The sequence below is a fragment of the Bufo bufo genome, chromosome 3 (genome assembly GCF_905171765.1).
Source record: "Bufo bufo chromosome 3, aBufBuf1.1, whole genome shotgun sequence".
Taxonomy (NCBI): Eukaryota; Metazoa; Chordata; class Amphibia; order Anura; family Bufonidae; genus Bufo; species Bufo bufo.
In genome coordinates, this window is record NC_053391.1 from 698,098,152 (window position 1) to 698,118,509 (window position 20,358).

Below are 20,358 nucleotides of genomic sequence, written 5' to 3' on the forward strand. Positions count from 1 at the left end.
TGCCAGTGCTAGGTGAGTTAGGGGTCACCACTCCTCCCTTTCCCTAGGGAAAGGGTTCTCCCCTTCCCTCCTCTCTGCGCCACACGTCTGTTACCTGCCATAACAGACGTGATAGAGAACCCACACCACCGATGATCATCTGTCCAGCAATAGCTCCGGCCCTGAAAGGACTTAACTCTGTCCTGTTTAATGGATGGAGCTCATTACTTCAGTGCTGCTCCCATACAAATGAATGGTAACTGGTTCTGCGGTGAGGAACTCCATCGAATACTCAGTGGGCTGAGCTCTGTGCCGGGGTTCTGGATGTCGAACCCCTGCTGATCAGCTAGTGATGACCTATTCTGAGGATAGACTATCACTTACTAAAAGCTAGACAACCCCTTCAAGGCTGCACACAACTAAAGCAACCACGAACATTACTCTGACCATCAATGATCTGCACTTCAAGATGACATAACTTATAAATGGAAAGTCTAAAATATCTTTATTCATATAAGGTAAAACAACCGGAAGATAAGAAAAATGTCTGAACCCAAAAATGCCCCAGTGACTAATAAATGGGTTAATGACCCAAAAATGTCCCAATCACCCCCAAAAAAAACACCACCTTTGACCATGTAATAACTAATATAATTTAAAATATATAATTATAAAATAATATAAAATTTGCCAGAAAGGTCACCAGAAGCCAACTCTATCCATCAACAGTAGAACCCCATGTGATGTCTGGAATACGCTTGAACCTTGAATCATATTCTTGGGGTGAATCGGTGATAATTGGTGTTGTCTGCTGCCCCGGTCAGGTTGGTGGTGTCAGAAGCCAATAACCTCACATCCAGTTGAAGAAATTGCTGCAAATTGTTGTAAAACCGACAATGACAAGAAGTGTGATCAACAAAACAAAAATACCTGGAAAAAAAGAGAAAAAATATTAACCTATTGACCTCCACACAGGCACAGGTTACCCCACGGAAGGTTCTGCTGCCACATGATGGGGCTCATGTGTCCATGGTGAGCTACTATTTGCATGGTATGGCATGTGCTCCTGACAAATGACTATGTTATATGTTGCAATGTGGTAATTGCCCCACAAACTGAGCAATCATATTAAAGCTGCTCTCCAGGCCACTGGCCTTTATTGAAGCTTCTCACCATCTATGTGCAGTTCTCCCCCCGATAATTTATTTTTCAAATTGGTGAGTTAGTTACTTGTAGTTTACAATAAGTCTGGCCTTTCTGTAATTAAAATCAGCTCCCCACGAGCTTCTACACAGCAGCCAGTGTGATCAAGCAGAGCTGAGTGTTTGCTTCTACACTGCTTCTGAACATGGCAGGAGCCTCGTCTTCTATAAGTGTGATCTCCCCCTCCTTATCGATTCTGTCATCGCTGGCGCTGAAAACAAACATAGTGTGAACTAAGGGAAAGAATGTCACAGCAGTACAGTGCTGGCAGAAGGGAGAGATGCAGCCTGCTTATGTGAGAAATGCATCTAGCTGTGCAGTTGAAAGAGGGAATAATATGGCTGAAAGAGAATTTAGAGAAGCCCATAAAACACTAGTTCCTTCACAGCTATGATTGTACAAAGAAGCACCGCCATTAGGCAAACCTTTTTGATAACTCATTTACACTTTAAAGAGGACCTTTCACTAGTTTAAAAACTAAAAACAAACTATATCAGTGGGCAGAGTGGCGCCCAGGGGTCCCCCTGCACTGACTAGTATGTCTCCGGTGTGTGCAGCTCCCTCTTTTGTACGGGGCAGAGTTTTTGTATTAGGGTTGTCCCTTGCTGCAGCGCTGGCCAATCGTAGCGCACAGCTCATAGCCTGGGACTCCCAGGGAGCTGCAGACACCGGAGCCTATACCGGGCGAACGGAGCGGCGCCTAGACATACTAGTAAGTGCAGGGGGACCCCTGGGCGCCACTCTGCCCACTGATATAGTTTGTTTTTAGTTTTTAAACTAGTGACAGGTCCTCTTTAAACTCCAGTAGATGATGCAGCTAAACTGGAGTCACAGATCAAGAATAAGCCTGAATGGAGAAAATCTGCAATATAAAGCAAACGAGGAAGAGCAGCAGCCTGAGCCTATGAGGAGGAAGGAGGAGGACTTTAGGCTACCACAGACTCCAAAGGATAATGTGGTTAATCAGACGTCACAGCATGAACTCGTACAGATGTGCCCATCCTTACCTGACCTCTAATTCAATACAATATTGACATGTTGCAATTCACATCACAACCACTGGATGGCAGCACATAGACACATCCAGGATAGACATCTCATAACATAATATCACTTTTTTCTTTTTCTTAAGCTGGTTGTACCACTTATCTGAAAGGTAGTGAAGGACACATCTGTAACATGGATCAATAATCAATATGTGCATATGTCACCCTCCCGTGTGCAGGACACCTTTAGGCTGGTATATGATTGTATCACAGGACTCCTCCACTATTCCTGGCTGCACACATTATACACCAGAGTCTTCTCACCTTGTAGTATTCCGACCTTCTCCTGCATTGATGCCAGTAGTTCATCATGACGTGAGACAATGTGCGGAATTATTTTTTTCAGCTCAGTCAGACCTTCTGAAGAAGAGATGAGGCAGACAGAAATAATCACTTACAGAAATATATCCCACAATCGGGGAATGATAAGGTTTTATAAGGCCTGAACCCCACTCTCTAATATTAGGGGGACCTGTCACCAGAAGTTAATCGCCCCCACCATGCTGTATGACATATAACGTTAAAGTTATTGGTCCCCAATTAGAAAAACTCTGCCACCCCAACCGATGCTAATTATTGTTCACGTGTATGCGGGGTTTTTCTAGATTTTCCAAATGTTCAGTAAATCATCCCTAAGACAGCCTTCGTCAGTGGTAAATACTTGTGACCTATCCTCAGGATCGGTGGGGTCTGGCACTCCCTGCTGATCAGAAGAGACCACAGCGCTGTGCCGTGGATTGTGGCTGTGTTTGGTATTGCAGCAGGGGACTAGTGATAGACGAACATCATCCGGGATGGTTCACGAACGCGCGTTCGCGATCAAATGTAGTCGGACACCTGTCGGTCTGGGAGTTCCCTGAGGCTGGATCCGGAGGGCGGCTGTCCATGGGTTGGCTGCAAGAATGATCTCATATCCGAAGTGACCAACACATCTTCAAACCGCCCTCTTCTTACAAGCGCGGTAGGATTGGTACCTGCACCTGATTCGCTGTGGGTGGAAATTCCTCTGCCAGTGCCCGCAACAGCAGAATGCAACATCTCTCAAAGCAAGGCCTGCAAATGCTGCATTCTGCTAGCCCTCTGTGATGCTGGTAACATGTCCGCCTTTTTGTGCTTGTACTGGGGGTCTAAGTAGGTTGCCACCCAGCACTGGTCCTTTCCCTTTATGCTTTTTATACGGGGGTCCCTCTTCAAACACTGGAGCATGAAGGCCCCCATTTGCACTAAATTGGAAGCCGTGGAGCGGCCTGGCTCCTGCTCATCGCCCAGGAGAATGTTATCCTCGGTCTCCTCCCCCCATCCACGGACAACACCAGGGATCCCAGAAAAGTTTAAAGTCCCCCTCAAAGCCTGATCTTATTGCTCCTCCTCCTCCACCCCCCAGACTCCTCTTCAGACTCCTGCTGACTTGTCTCAGATGGAGTAGCCCCCCCAGGGAATTTATTCAGCATTGCAACTTCCTCATCTTCCTGCTCCTGCTCTTCGATGGCTTGATCAATGACACGACGCAATGCACGCTCCAGAAAGAAGGCGTAAGGTACAATGTCACTGATGGCGCCCTGGCTGCGACTGACCAGTTTGGTGATCTCATCAAATGGCCGCAGAAGTCTGCATGCGTCGCGCATGAGCAGCCACTGGCGCGGTGAAAAGAAACCAAGCTCCCCAGAACCTGTCCTGCTGCAGGTAGGTTTGTACAGGTAGTCGTTAACGGCACGTTTCTGCTGGAGCAGCCAATCAAGCATATACAAGGTGGAGTTACAGCGCGTTGGGCTGTCACAAATAAGACGTCTGACGGGCAGGTGGTGTCGCCGCTGAATGTCAGCAAGGCGAGCCGTGGCCGTGTAAGATCTTCTAAAATGGCCAGAGATTTTCCTGGCCTGCCGCAAGACGTCCTGGACCCTGGGGTATTTGGCAACGAATCGCTGCATGACTAAGTCCAGGACATGTGCCATGTACGGCACGTGTGTAGGGTTGAGCGAACCCAAACTGCAAAGTTCGGGTTCATACCGAACTTTAGGATTTTTGGACCCCGGACCCGAACCCCAACATTTCAGTAAAAGTTCGGGTTCGGTGTTCCGCGATTTCTTGGCGCTTTTTGAAAGGCTGCAGAGCAGCCAAACAACAAGCGGTTAACTGTCTGCCCTTAGAAGCCATCACAGCCATGCCTACTAATGGCATGGCTGTGATTGGCCAGTGCAGCATGTGACCCAGCCTCTATATAAGCTTGGGTCACGTAGCGGCGCCCGTCACTCTGCTGTGCTTAGTGTAGGGAGAGAGAATAGGACAGAATCTTTAATCAGAAGTGCTTGTTAACTCAGCGATCTACCGAGATTTAGTTTTGTTGGTGCAGTGTGCAGCGTCCCACTCAGGACACGTGGGAACTGCAAAATTACTGTAAAACTGCATTATTGCATTGCATGTCATTTGCATTATATCACCTGTTGTATCCCTGTTCAAAGGCTGGCTAGGTGTAATTTATACATCCCACCACTAGATGGGGATAGCACTACTCTGGGATATCCAGCCCAGTTCAGGTCTTATCAGTAGTCAGTCTGTTGTTAAGTTTGAGAGAGTGCAGATCAAGCACCAAACTGCTCAGGCAAAAGTCTAGTCCAGGAAGGGACAAAGAAAGGAAAGACTAAAAAAAACAAAGGATAAAAGCCACTACCCAGGCATCAAAGACCTTTGGGAACCCAGGTGAAGGAAACTTTAGCCACAGGCAACCTCACCAAATTACACTGGTTTAAAAGGGACCTTGAAGCGAAGTTAAAACCCAGCCAAACCTATTAACAGTGGATCAATGGAATTCCTCTAAAAGGACAAAAGACTGTATTCTGTCTGGATGTATATGCCGCAACTGGACCCAACATCAGTAAAAGTTGTGAGTTGTATCCTACCACTGTCTACTTCATTCTTACCACTGGTTGTACCACCATTAACGGTACTGGCGTCACGACAAATACCACCAAGGGACCCAGCCGCCACAAGCACCCTAAACACCACGGCCATCAAGGGCACCTCAACCTCCATCTTGGCTGGTGCTTCCCTACCACAGAGCGTGCCCCGAAGGATTTCGTGCTGTCTTCCTCAACACTGTGCTGCCGGCCCAGGGAGGCTTTCTGCTAACTGTGAGTAAACTGATGAACTGTATTATTATTGGCCCTCATCGGTCCACCGTGTACCTCACGTGTTACCCCTGCGGTTCTGGCACGCCACAAGTGCACAATCTTTTTACCCTGCCCTGAGCCCAGTGACACAGAAAAACAACTTTTATCTGTCTGTTAGGTGGGTGGCGGCGGCAGCCATTTTATGCAAGCTCAGTGCACCAGCAGCAGATGTGCTTTTGTGACATTCAAATCCAAGCTTGAAGTACTGCAATAATATTCTGGTTTTAAAAAAACACCCATTTTTGGCAATACCCTTCATCTTGGGCCTCTGCAGCATTAGTCAGTGTGCAATTTAAGCTAGAAATACAGCTATAATTTTCTGGGTTTTCAAAAACACCCTTTTTGGGCAAAATACACAATTTTACAGCCCTTGTTGCATCTGCACGTTGAAATTCAAGCGTTATATACTGCTGTCATATTCTGTTAGTAAAAAAAACTTTTTGGGCAAAAAATATAATTTTCCAGCCTTTGCTGCATATGTCATTGTGAGATACACCCTTTAGATACTGTGGTTCTATTCTGTTATTTGAAAAACACCCATTTTGGGCAAAAATCTTTAATTGCGGCCTAGTCTGCATCTGTACGTGTGAGATACACCCTTTACATACTGTGGTTCTATTCTGCTATTAATAAAACACCCATTTTGGGCAAAAATCTTTAATTGCGGCCTAGTCTGTATCAGGACGTGTGAGATACACCATTTAGATACTGTGGTTCTATTCTGATATTAGAAAAACATCCATTTTGGGCAAAAATCTTTAATTGCGGCCTAGTCTGCATCTGTACGTGTGAGATACACCCTTTACATACTGTGATTCTATTCTGTTATTTGAAAAACAGCCATTTTAGGCAAAAATCTTTAATTGCAGCCTAGTTTGCATCTGTACGTGTGAGATACACCCTTTACATACTGTGGTTCCCGCTCACCGCCTCATATGCGACGTGCCCACCAGGTGGAACTCCACCTTGCACACGCTGGACAGACTGTGCGAGCAGCAGCAGGCCATAGTGGAGTTTCAGCTGCAGCACGCACGGGTGAGTCGCTCTGCGGAACAGAACCACTTCACCACCAATGACTGGGCCTCCATGCGATACCTGTGTTCCTTGTTGCGCTGTTTCGAGTACTCCACCAACATGGCCAGTGCCGATAACACCGTTCTCAGCGTTACTATCCCACTTCTATGCCTCCTTGAAAAAACGCTCCTGGCGATGATGAAAGAGGATGTGGCACAGGAGGAGGAGGAGGAAGAGGGATCATTTCCTAGGGTTTCCGGCCAGTCATTCACAAGTGGCTCCGAGGGTGGGTTCCTGCACCCACAAACGCCAGGTCCACAATTGTCCAGCCAGGGCACAGTTCTGGAGGATGACGAGGTGGAGGATGAGGAGATGGAGGAGGAGGAACCATGTTCACAGCAGGGTGGCACCCAGACCAGCTCATGGCCATCACTGGTGCGTGGCTGGGGGGATACAGAGGACACAGACGATACACCTCCCACAGAGGACAGCTTGTCATTGCCTCTCGGCAGCCTGGCACACATGAGTGATTACATGCTGCAGTGTCTCCGCAACGAACGCAGAGTTGCCCACATTCTAACTTGTGCTGATTAGTGTTGATCACGAATATTCGAATTGCAAATTTTTATCGCGAATATAGGTACTTCGAAAATTTGCAAATATTTAGAATATAGTGATATACACTCACCTAAAGAATTATTAGGAACACCTGTTCTATTTCTCATTAATGCAATTCTCTAGTCAACCAATCACATGGCAGTTGCTTCGATGCATTTAGGGGTGTGGTCCTGGTCAAGACAATCTCCTGAACTCCAAACTGAATGTCAGAATGGGAAAGAAAGGTGATTTAAGCCATTTTGAGCGTGGCATGGTTGTTGGTGCCAGACGGGCCGGTCTGAGTATTTCACAATCTGCTCAGTTACTAGGATTTTCACGCACAACCATTTCTAGGGTTTACAAAGAATGGTGTGAAAAGGGAAAAACATCCAGTATGCGGCCGTCCTGTGGGCAAAAATGCCTTGTGGATGCTAGAGGTCAGAGGAGAATGGGCCGACTGATTCAAGCTGATAGAAGAGCAACGTTGACTGAAATAACCACTCGTTACAGCCGAGGTCTGCAGCAAAGCATTTGTGAAGCCACAACACGCACAATCTTGATGCGGATGGGCTACAACAGCAGAAGACCCCACCAGGTACCACTCATCTCCACTACAAATAGGAAAAAGAGGCTACAATCTGCACGAGCTCACCAAAATTGGACTGTTGAAGACTGGAAAAATGTTGCCTGGTCTGATGAGTCTCGATTTCTGTTGAGACATTCAAATGGTAGAGTCCGAATTTGGCGTCAACAGAATGAGAACATGTATCCATCATGCTTTGTTACCACTGTGCAGGCTGGTGGTGGTGGTGTAATGGTGTGGGGGATGTTTTCTGGGCACACTTTAGGCCCCTTAGTGCCAATTGGGCATCGTTTAAATGCCACGGGCTACCTGAGCATTGTTTCTGACCATGTCCATCCCTTCATGACCACCATGTATCCATCCTCTGATGGCTACTTCCAGCAGGATAATGCACCATGTCACAAAGCTCCAATCATTTCAAATTGGTTTCTTGAACATGACAATGAGTTCACTGTACTAAAATGGCCCCCACAGTCACCAGATCTCAACCCAATAGAGCATCTTTGGGATGTGGTGGAACGGGAGCTTCGTGCCCTGGATGTGCATCCCTCAAATCTCCATCAACTGCAAGATGCTATCCTATCAATATGGGCCAACATTTCTAAAGAATGCTATCAGCACCTTGTGGAATCAATGCCACGTAGAATTAAGGCAGTTCTGAAGGCAAAAGGGGGTCCAACACCGTATTAGTATGGGGGCACTAATAATTCTTTAGGTGAGTGTATATTCGTAATTTTGAATATTTTAGGTTTTTTTTATTGCGAATTTTCGTAATGCAAATTTTTCGTAATGCGAATTTTTCAATTGCCGAGTAAAAACATGATTCCTCCCTGCTTCTTGCTTGTGGGCCAATGAGTCATAGCACTATATCGAATATATTTGTTTTTTCAAATATTCGTAATATTCTAAAACAAGAATATATAGCAATATAGCGAATATTCGAAAAAAAACTAATATAGAGCAATTTAGCTAATATAGTGCTATAATCTTCTTTGTCTAATAGTTGTAATTTTTTTCTCATCTGAAGTCCAGATTGGAAAAAAATTACAACTATTAAAAAAAAAGATTAGCTAAATTGCTCTACATTAGTTTTTTTTCGAATATTCGCTGTATTGCTATATATTCTTGCTTTAGAATATTACGAATATTTGAAAAAACTAATATATTCGATATAGTGCTATGACTCATTGGCCCACAAGCAAGAAGCAGGGAGGAATCATGTTTTTGCTTGGCAATCGAAAAATTAGCGATAAAATTTTGCATATTACGCGATTATTACCTTGTTGATTTTTCTTAGAATATAGAATATAACGAATATTCGAATTCACGAATATTCGGCGAATATTCTACAAAATATTCGCGAAATATCGCGAATTCGAATATGACCCCTTACGCTCATCACTAGTGCTGATTACTGGGTGGCCACGCTGCTGGATCCCCGTTACAAGGACAACGTACCGTCCTTAATTCCGTCACTGGAGCGTGATTGTAAGATACGTGAGTACAAGCGCACGCTGGTGGCATTCCCACCTGACAGCGGGGACAGAGGCAGCATTTCACTAACATGGTGGAGCAGTATGTGTGCACACGCCTACACGTACTGAATGACGGGTCTGCCCCCTTCAACTTCTGGGTCTCCAAATTGGGCACATGGCCTGAGCCGCCCTTTACCCCTTGGAGGTGCTGGCCTGCCCTGCAGCCAGTGTATTATCTGAAAGTGTATTCAGCACGGCAGGGGGCGTCATCACAGACAAGCGCAGCCGCCTGTCCACAGCCAACGTGGACAAGCTCACGTTCATTAAAATGAACCAGGCATGGGATCCCTCAGGACTTGTCCGTACCTTGTGCAGAATAGATATGTATACCGGCACTAAGCAGCCATTGTTATACTGCAGCGCAATTGCTCATTCTTGTATTTTGGATATTTCACACTCTTTTGGAGTGTACCCTAATTTAAAAAAAATTATAATATTAAAACCAAAAACCTGTGTTGGCTACCTCGTCCTCCTCCAACGCCGCTTCCACCTACACCGCTACGTCCACCTTTTCCTCCTCAAACTCCTACTCCATATAGACCTCCACCTCATAAATCAAGTTTTTATTTTATTATTTGTACGTATTTTATTTTATGGCGTTTTACTAATTTGTCTGTTAAATGTTCGGGTGAAATTCACAAATTTTTGGGTGTGAGATACCACTGCTATACCTAGTAGACATGTAAAAATAATTCACAAATTTGTCTATTAAATTGTGAAATTCACCAATTTTTGCGTGGGATATACCACTGCTATACCTAGTAGACGTAGAAAAAATTTACTAATTTGTCTGTTAAATTTTAGGGTGAAATTCACTAATTTTTGGGTGTGATATACCACTGCTATATCTAATAGACAGGTTAAAAATGTTCCCAATTTGTCTGTTACATTTTCAGGTGAAATTCACCAATTTTTGGGTGTGATATACCACTACTATACCTAGTAGACAGGTCAAAAAAATTCACTAATTTGTCTGTTACATTTTCGGAGGAAATTCAGCAATTTTTGGGTGTGATATACCACTGCTATACCTAGTAGACAGGTAAAAAAAAAAACACTAATTTTTCTGTTACATTTTCGGGTGACATTCAACAATTTTTGGGTGTGATATACCACTGCTATATCTAATAGACAGGTTAAAAATGTTCCCAATTTGTCTGTTACATTTTCAGGTGAAATTCACCAATTTTTGGGTGTGATATACCACTACTATACCTAGTAGACAGGTCAAAAAAATTCACTAATTTGTCTGTTACATTTTCAGAGGAAATTCAGCAATTTTTGGGTGTGATATACCACTGCTCTACCTAGTAGACAGGTTAATAAATTTCACTAATTTTTCTGTTACATTCTTGGGTTGACATTTTACCATTTTTGCAGTGAATAAACCCCTGCTCTGCATAGGTGACAGGGACTTAAATTTCTAAAATTCGTCTTTAATTGGCCATTTCATTCTATCCTTCTGCTTCAATAACTTGTCCCACATTTCCGCTCGATCACATTGCAGCCATTTATCTCCCTTGGATGAGGTCTCTCTTTCTCACGCTCCCTCTCCGGCGTGGAACCCTGATTCCCCGCCACCCGTGATCAACATGGTAGGCGCAGAAAAGAACATGGAAAGTTGATAGAGAAGATATCCAAATGGATGGTGGACGTCACAGGGACGTGCGATCAGGCAGAAGTTAGCTAGAGTCAACAAAGCGGCAGCAGGGCCTCTCCTGGCTAAAGTTTACAAATCCAAAATACCCCAGTGACATTCCCTGTAATTTTTTATTAATCCTTCCAATAACAGGGGATATTAAGAGTCCTGTATTGTTATTTATCGTCACTACCTCCCCGAGTCGGGAGTGGGTAATGGCCGCGTGCCCCCTCCTTTACTTGGAAGCTTATGCTTCAATATTTTGTCCCACATTTCCGCTCGATTACATTTAATTTCATCCATTCACCTCCCTTGCATGTGGTATCCTTTTCTCAGGCTCCCTCTCCGGCCTGGAACCCTGATTCCCCGCCACCCGTGATCACCATGGTAGGCGCATAAAAGAACATCGAAAGTTGATAGAGCAGATATCAAATTGGATTGTGAACATCACGGGGACGTGCGACATGGTGGGGCAGTATGTGTGCACACGCCTACACGAACTGACTGACAGGGGTCAGCCCCTGCAACTTCTGGGTCTCCAAATTGGGCACATGGCCTGAGCTTGCCCTTTACCCCTTGGAGGTGCTGGCCTGCCCTGCAGCCGGTGTATTGTCTGAACGTGTGTTTAGCACGACTGGAGGGGGTTATCACAGGTTATATTTCCCAATGTTTTGGGGTGTACCCTATTTTTTATTTTTTTTTATAAATTTAAACCCAAAAAGCAGTGTAGTCTACCTCCTACTCCTCAACCGCCGCTTCCACCTACACCGCCACATCCACAGCCTCCTCAACCTCCTACTCCATATGGACCCCGTCCTCCTAGATCAAGATTATTATTTTTTATTTTTACGTATTTTGTGTTATTTTAATTTCCCTATCCACATTTGTTTGCAGAGCACTTGCCATGCTCTTAACCACGTTTTGCTGCCATTTGAAGCCCTCTAGCCCTTTCCATGACATTTTACAGCCATTTTAGTGCTCAAAAGTTCCGGTCCCCATTGACTTCGAACTTTTTTGTGAACTTCGGCCGAACCCGTCGAACCCGAACATCCAGGTGTCCACTCAACTCTACTCATAACACAATATCATTTTTTTTTTTAAGCTGGTTGTACCACTTATCTGAAAGGTAGTGAAGGATACATCTGTAACATGGATCAATAATCAATACGTGCATATGTCACCCTGCCGTGTGCAGGACACCTTTAGGCTGGTATATGATTGTATCACAGGACTCCTCCACTATTCCTGGCTGCACACATTATACACCAGAGTATTCTCACCTTGTAGTATTCCGACCTTCTCCTGCATTGATGCCAGTAGTTCATCATGACGTAAGACAATGTGCAGAATTTTGTTTTTCAGCTCAGTCAGATCTTCTGAAGAAGAGATGAGGCAGACAGAAATAATTACTTACAGAAATATATCCCACAATCGGGGAATGATAAGGTTTTATAAGGCCTGAACCCCACTCTCTAATATTAGAGGGACCTGTCACCAGAAGGTAATCGCCCCCACGAAGCAGAGATGACACGTGAATGGCATATTTGCGTGTCTTCTGTGTTTTGTACCCACTCCTGCTTTTGGCTACCAAATCATAAGCCAATTCTGATGCAAAATAGGGACCATGTCACACAGGCCCTACAGCTGCTACATAGACAGGATCCTTTGTGCATCTCATTTTTCCTTCCTTCTGACAGATCAGAAGAAGGGTCAAATAAATCATATTAACCAGGCCATAAAGCCAAAATAGTGGCCCAGTCATGAAGTGGGAAGGGTGGGAACAGCATGAGAAGTCTACAGAATAGCCCAATGACAGAGTGGGGAAGTGGCAGCAGCATGAAGAAACCACAGAGTGGCACAGTGACATAGTGGTGAGGTGGCAGCAGCATGAGGAGACCATAGAGTGGCCCAGTGACAGAGTGGGGAGGTGGCAGCAGCATGAGAAGACCATAGAGTGGCCCAGTGACAGAGTCTTGAGGTGGCAGCAGCATGAGCAGACCACAGAGTGGGGAGGTGGAAGCAGCATGAGGAGACCACAGAGTGGGGAGGTGGAAGCAGCATGAGGAGACCACAGAGTGGGGAGGTGGAAGCAGCATGAGGAGACCACAGAGTGGGGAGGTGGAAGCAGCATGAGGAGACCACAGAGTGGCCTAGTGACAGAATGGGGAGGTGGCAGCAGCATGAGGAAACCACAGAGTGGCCCAGTGACAGAGTGTTGAGATAGCAGCAGCATGAGGAGTCCAAAGAGTGGTGATGTGGCAGCAGCATTAGGATACCACAGAGTGGCCCACTGACAGAGTGCTAAGGTGGCAACAGCATGAGAAGACCACATAGTGGCCCAGTGACAGAGTGGGGAGGTGGGGGGCAATACCAGTACCAGTTGAAGATGGTGGCTGGCAGTAGGAGCACCTGGCAGCAGGTTTAGCATCAGAATAGTAGCTGAAGCAGGTAGTCAGAAGAAACAGGTCTCTTTTGTCAAAGTGTTGGTGTGGCACCACGGATGATCTAGTCTGATGCATCAGGCACTGGTGTTTGAAAATCCTGGCTGATCCACACCTGATTCATCTTCACAAATGTCAATTTCTCCACATTTTGGGTGGACAGGCTAGATTTCCTTGGGGTAACTATGGCCCCCACCGCACTAAACACCTGCTCTGATGCCACACTGCTCGCCAGGCAGGAAAGCTTGTACTGGGCAAATTCGGCCTGTTGCGGCCACAAATCAAGTTTGGCTGCCCAGTAGTCCAGTGGATCTTCGATGTGGGGTGGCAGGGTGCACTCCAAGTACGTCACAACCTGCTGCTTCAGGTTCTGCTCTATGTCTAGCTGTTGCTGCTGGTGAGTAATTTCTTCAGTAGGCGGGTGAAGAAAACTGCTCATCCTTACCTGAGCTCTAATTCTATACAATATTGACATGTTGCAATTCACATCACAACCACTAGATGGCAGGACATAGACACATCCAGGATAGACATCTCATAACACAATATACATTTTTTTCTTTTTTCTTTTTTTTTTAAGCTGGTTGTACAACTTAGCTGAAAGGTAGTGAAGATCACATGTGTAACATGGATCAATAATCAATATGTGCATATGTCACCCTGCCGTGTGCAGGACACCTTTAGGCTGGTATATGATTGTATCACAGGACTCTTATATGATTCCTGGCTGCACACATTATATACCAGAGTCTTCTCACCTTGAAATATTTCGACCTCCTGCATTGATGCCAGTAGTTCCTCATGACGTGAGACAAGGTGCAGAATTTTTTTTTCCAGCTCAGTCAGACCTTCTGAAGAAGAGATGAGGCAGACAGAAATAATCACTTACAGAAATATATCCCACAATCGGGGAATGATAAGGTTTTATAAGGCCTGAACCCCACTCTCTAATATTAGGTGAACCTGTCACCAGAAGGTAATCGCCCCCACCATGCTGTATGACATATAAAGTAATAGTTATTGGTCCCCAATTAGAAAAACTCCCCCAACCGATGCTAATTTTTGTCCACGTGCATGTGGGGTGTTTCTGGATTTTCCAAATGTTCAGTAAATCAGCCCTAAACAGCCTTCATCAGTGTTTAATACTGATAAACTTTCCTCAGGATCTGTTGGGTTCTGGCACTCCCTGACGATCAGAAGAGACCACAGCGCTGTCCCGTGGATTGTGGCTGTGCTTGCTATTACAGCCCAGGACTATTAACTTGAACAGGACTGAGTTGCTCCTAAGCCATTTGACCAATGAACATGACCTCTCTGGCCTAGGAAGAGGTCACAGTGCTCATGGGGTTCCGTGGCCTCTTCATAGGGTTGATTGGTGGGGGTGCCGAGAGTCGGGCCCCAACTATTCAGATACTCATGACTTAAGGTACATTCACACGCCCGTGTGCGTTTTGCGGATCCACGGATCAGTGGATCCGCAAAACACGGACATCGGCGATGTGCGTTCCGCATTTTGCGGACTGCACATCGCCGGCATTCTCATAGAAAATGCCTTTTCTTGTCCGCAATTGCGGACAAGAATAGGACATGTTCTATTTTTTTCGGGATCGGAATTGTGGACCCGGAAGTGCGGATCCGCAATTCCGGATCCAGGCAGCACATCGTGCTGCCCCATAGAAATGAATGGGTCCGCAATTCCGTTCCGCAAAATGCGGACGTGAGAATGGACCCTTATCCTGAGTATAGGTTATGAGTAGAGATGAGCGAACTTCTGTTTTAAGTTCGGCGTCTAAAGTTCGGCTTCCGGTTAGCGGAGGATCCCGATATGGAGTCCGAATTCCGCTGTGGTCCGTGGTAGCGGAATCAATAATGGCCATTATTGATTCTGCTACCACGGACCACAACGGAATTCGGAATCCATATCGGGATCCTCCGCTAACCGGAAGCCGAACTTTAGACGCCGAACTTAAAACAGAAGTTCGCTCATCTCTAGTTATGAGTAGAGATGAGCGAATTTCTAAAAAAAATTGATTCGGTCGGTTCGCCTGTATAGTGGTGTAGAGCACTGTGCCTGTATAGTGGTGTAGAACACTGTGCCTGTATAGTGGTGTAGAACACTGTGCCTGTATAGTGGTGTAGAGCACTGTGCCTGTATAGCGGTGTAGAACACTGTGCCTGTATAGTGGTGTAGAACACTGTGCCTGTATAGTGGTGTAGAGCACTGTGCCTGTATAGTGGTGTAGAACACTGTGCCTGTATAGTGGTGTAGAACACTGCGCCTGTATAGCGGTGTAGAACACTGTGCCTGTATAGTGGTGTAGAACACTGTGCCTGTATAGTGGTGTAGAACACTGTGCCTCTATAGTGGTGTAGAACACTGTGCCTCTATAGTGGTGTAGAACACTGTGCCTGTATAGCGGTGTAGAACATTGTGCCTGTATAGTGGTGTAGAACACTGTGCCTGTATAGTGGTGTAGAGCACTGTGCCTGTATAGTGGTGTAGAGCACTGTGCCTGTATAGTGGTGTAGAACACTGTGCCTGTATAGTGGTGTAGAACACTGTGCCTCTATAGTGGTGTAGAACACTGTGCCTGTATAGTGGTGTAGAACACTGTGCCTGTATAGCGGTGTAGAACACTGTGCCTCTATAGTGGTGTAGAACACTGTGCCTGTATAGCGGTGTAGAACACTGTGCCTGTATAGCGGTGTAGAACACTGTGCCTGTATAGCGGTGTAGAACACTGTGCCTGTATAGCGGTGTAGAACACTGTGCCTGTATAGCGGTGTAGAACACTGTGCCTGTATAGCGGTGTAGAACACTGTGCCTGTATAGCGGTGTAGAACACTGTGCCTGTATAGCGGTGTAGAACACTGTGCCTGTATAGCGGTGTAGAACACTGTGCCTGTATAGCGGTGTAGAACACTGTGCCTTTCAGTAACACACATAGGGAGTCTGCTGTGGTAGTGAAATAATACTGTGAGTCCGTATGACATGCAGATGACAGGCGTCGCTCTTAGAATCACTGCACACTTCACTTATTTGCGCAGTCATGGGGCAAAAACTGAACAAATAACTCAAGTGTGAACTCAGCCTTACAGGTCGATGTTAGCGCCAAGAAGAAGCGCACTCCTTATACACCGTCGTCAGCTGATTCCACATAGATGTCTACAGAACCTGTTCTATTAAACGCTTATATAAGTAGAGCCCCCCCGACAGAGTGGAGAAGTTATCAGCAGTAAGTTTGTGTTGATGTCACTCACTGATTATTTTGCCCTTCATCTGATCCGTCAGATCAATAACCCCCAAAAAAGGATCCTGTCTGTGGAGCATCCGCCTTCACTCGGTCAGTACTTGGTCAGTAATCCATCAAAATTGCTAAAGCCAAAAAAAAAAACAGTTGTGGATCCAAAACAGAGATGACACGTGAATGGAATATTTGCATGTCTTCTGTGTTTTGTACCCACTCCTGCTTTTGGCTACCAAATCATAAGCCAATTCTGATGCAAAATAGGGACAATGTCACATAGGCCTTACAGCTGCTACATAGACAGGATCCGTTGTGCGTCTCATTTTTCTTTCCTTCTGACAGATCATTAGAAGGGTCAAATAAATGATGTTAACCAGACCAGAAAGGCAAAATAGTGGCCCAGTCATGAAGTGTGGAGGGTGGGAACAGCATGAGAAGTCCACAGAATAGCCCAATGACAGAGTGGGGAAGTGGCAGCAGCTTGAGAAGACCACAGAGTGGCCCAGTGACAGAGTGGGGAGGTGGCAGCAGCATGAGGAGACCATAGAGTGGCCCAGTGACAGAGTCCTGAGGTGGCAGTAGCATGAGCAGACCACAGGATCGCCCAGTGATACTCTTGTCTTGAGGTGGCAGCAGCATGAGGAGACCACAGAGTGGGGAGGTGGCAGCAGCATAAGGAGACCACAGAGTGGGGAGGTGGAATCAGCATGAGGAGACCACAGAGTGGCCCAGTGACAGAGTGTTGAGGTAGTAGCAGCATCAGGAGTCCAAAGAGTGGGGATGTGGCAGCAGCATTAGGATACCACAGAGTGGTGAGGTGGCAGCAGCATGAGGATACCACAGAGTGGACAAGTGACAGAATGGTAAGGTGGCAGCAGCATGAGAAGACCACATAGTGGCCCAGTGACAGAGTGGGGAGGTGGGGGGCAATACCAGTACCAGCTAAAGATGGTGGCTGACAGTAGGAGCACCTGGCAGCAGGTGTGGCATCAGGCAGGTGGCAGCATCAGAATAGTAGCTGAAGCAGATAGCCAGAAGAAACAGGTCTCTTTTGTCAAAGTGTTGGTGTGGCGCCACGGATGATCTAGTCTGATGCATCAGGCACTGATGTTTAATCCTGGCTGATCCACACCTAACTCATCTTCACAAAGGTCAGTTTCTCCACATTTTGGGTGGACAGGCGAGTTCTCCTTGGGGTAACTATGGCCCCCACCGCACTAAACACCTGCTCTGATGCCACACTGCTGGCCGGGCAGGAAAGCTAGAGGGCAAACTTGGCCAGTTGCGGCCACAAATCGAGTTTGGCTGCCCAGTAGTCCAGGGGGTCTTCGATGTGTGGTGGCAGGGTGCACTCCAAGTATGCCACAACCTGCTGGTTCAGGTTCTGCTCTATGTCTAGCTGAGAAATGTATTTTTCCACAATAATGCCTCTTGTACATCGTCTTATTATCTTTTGGGAGACACCTATGTCATTTACAGTCAAAAAATTACTTGCTGGTTGAATAAAAGTAACTTTAAGTCAAAATTTGCCAGGGGTATGAATAATTATGGGCAGCACTGTATGTGCATATTAACGTATGCATGTTATTATAGATACGTAAATACATAGTGAGAGGTTAGTTAGAGTGTCTATATTCCTGCTATAGTCGCCATTGTTCCTGAGGTTCTACAATGCCCAGACAGTACAAACACCCCACAAATGACCCCATTTCGGAAAGTAGACACCCTAAGGTATTCGCCGATGGGCATAGTAAATTCATAGAAGTTTTTATTTTTTGTCACAAGTTTGCAGAAAATGATTTTTTTTTTTTTCTTACAAAGTCTCATATTCCACTAAATTACACCCCAAAACACATTGCCCTACTTCTCCTGAGTACGGCGATACCACATGTGTGACACTTTTTTGCAGCCTAGGTGCGCAAAGGGGCCCAAATACCTTTTAGGAGGGCATTTTTAGACATTTGGGGCCAGATTTATCATTACTCTGACAGCTCAATCCACTTTCACATATGGCTAAAGTCAGTTTTAGCCAAGTCAGATTTATGATCGGCCCTTTAAGACTGTAATAAATGTGGTTTGACGGTAGCAGTTAATCCGTCAGTAAGCAGCTTTACAAAAGTCGCACATCTTTACGAAAAAGTCGCACGTTTTTATGAAAAAGTTGCATGTACTATTAAAAAGTCTCATAAGATAAGCATGGTCCTCACTGGAGTGAAATTGCGACTTTTTTGCGACTTTTTAAATAGTCCCAATAGTAAATCTGTCTAGAGATTTACTATTTCTGGGCCTTCTCCTCAACATGGGCCTGACAAAAAAGCATGAATTGCGGTCATATTGGTCCACGAACCCAATTCATCACATGCCCATGTTCTCTGCTGCCATGTCCAGGACACGATTTGAGACCATCCTGCGTTTCCTGGACTTTAGCGACAACAGCACCTCTCGTCCCAGAGGCCACCCAGCTTTTGACCGGCTCCACATAATTCGGCCCCTCATAGACCACCTTAACACCAAATTTGCAGATTTGTATACCCCTGAGCAAAACATCTGCGTAGACGAGTCCCTTATACATTTTACCGGGTGCCTTGGCTTCAAACAATACATCCCAAGCAAGCGCGCCCGGTATGGGGTCAAATTGTATAAGCTCTGTGAAAGGGCCACAGGCTATACGCACAAATTTCGATTCTATGAGGGTAAAGATCAGACCCTGGAGCCGGTCAGTTGCCCTGACTACCTGGGGAGCAGTGGGAAGACAGTCTGGGACTTGGTGTCACCCTTATTTGGCAAGGGGTACCATCTTTATGTGGACAATTTCTACACAAGTGTGCCCCTCTTCAGACATTTGTTCCTAGAACAGATTGGCTGCTGTGGCACCGCGCGACCTAGTTGTCGGGGCTTCCCCCAATGGCTCGTTACCACCCGTCTTGCAAGGGGGGAGAGGGCTGCCTTGTGTAACGAAGAACTTCTCGCGGTGAAATGGAGAGACAAGCGTGACGTTTACATGCTCTCCTCCATTCACGCAGACACGACAATACAAATTGAACGGGCAACCAGTGTCATTGAAAAGCCCCTCTCAGTCCACGACTATAACCTTCACATGGGAGGGGTGGACTTCAATGACCAGATGTTGGCTCCTTATTTAGTTTCCCGACGCACCAGACGCTGGTATAAGAAGGTGTCTGTATATTTAATTCAATTGGCTCTGTACAATAGTTTTGTTCTCTACAGTAAGGCTGGGAGAACAGGATCCTTCCTCAAATTCCAGGAAGAGATCATCGAGAACCTCCTTTACCCAGGAGGTTCCGTGGCCCCATCCACCAGTGTAGTTAGCCGTCTACACGAGCGACATTTCCCCAATGTCGTTGCTGGTACCTCAACCCAACCGTCACCCCGAGAAAGATGTCGTGTCTGTAGCAGGAGTGGAATAAGGCGTGACACCCGCTATTTCTGTCCTGACTGCCCTGACCACCCTGCCCTATGCTTAGGGGAGTGTTTCCGGAAGTACCACACCCAGGTACACTTAGCATAGGGATTGCATCTCACCAGGACAGGCACACAGGGCTATTAGGGCCCTTTCACTCACAGCTGCTGCAAACCTCTCCTTTCACCTGGGACTAAGTGCATAATGTACTTCGCCACATCTTTGGGTGATTTGCGCTTTGCACATTGTCCCATGGGGAAGGAGAGGTTTGTCCTATAAAAGGTAAAAACAATAAAAATAATCACCGGTAAGCAAAAAAGTTCATGTTCTGTTCCAAAAGTTCAATAAAGTTTATAAAAGTTAATGTTCTGTTCAAATATTATATAAAGTTAATGTTAATAAATTAATTGCGTTGCGGCCTGTTTTTTTTGTTTTGTTTTGTTTTTTTACCTTCTAGATGGACCAAGCGATCGACTAGCTGCAGC

General features: G+C 45.9%; 1 protein-coding gene across 7 annotated transcripts in view; it reads right to left on the reverse strand.

Annotated features, from left to right (window-relative positions):
* Window positions 1–526: 526 nt before the first annotated feature.
* LOC120996607 (ecto-ADP-ribosyltransferase 5-like) overlaps window positions 527–20,358 on the reverse strand; it is a 103,645-nt gene continuing 83,813 nt past the window's right edge. For 2 of the 7 annotated variants that reach the window (XM_040426641.1, XM_040426636.1), the window contains exons 5-8: window positions 13,963–14,055; window positions 12,044–12,139; window positions 2,493–2,588; window positions 527–909 (exon numbers count right to left, since the gene is read on the reverse strand). In XM_040426641.1, coding sequence (XP_040282575.1) covers window positions 830–909; window positions 2,493–2,588; window positions 12,044–12,139; window positions 13,963–14,055 — 365 coding nt within the window. In that variant the 3' untranslated portion in view covers window positions 527–829. The remainder of the gene's footprint in view (window positions 910–2,492; window positions 2,589–12,043; window positions 12,140–13,962; window positions 14,056–20,358) is intronic. The other 5 variants (XM_040426637.1, XM_040426638.1, XM_040426639.1 and 2 more) reach the window with 5 other exon arrangements.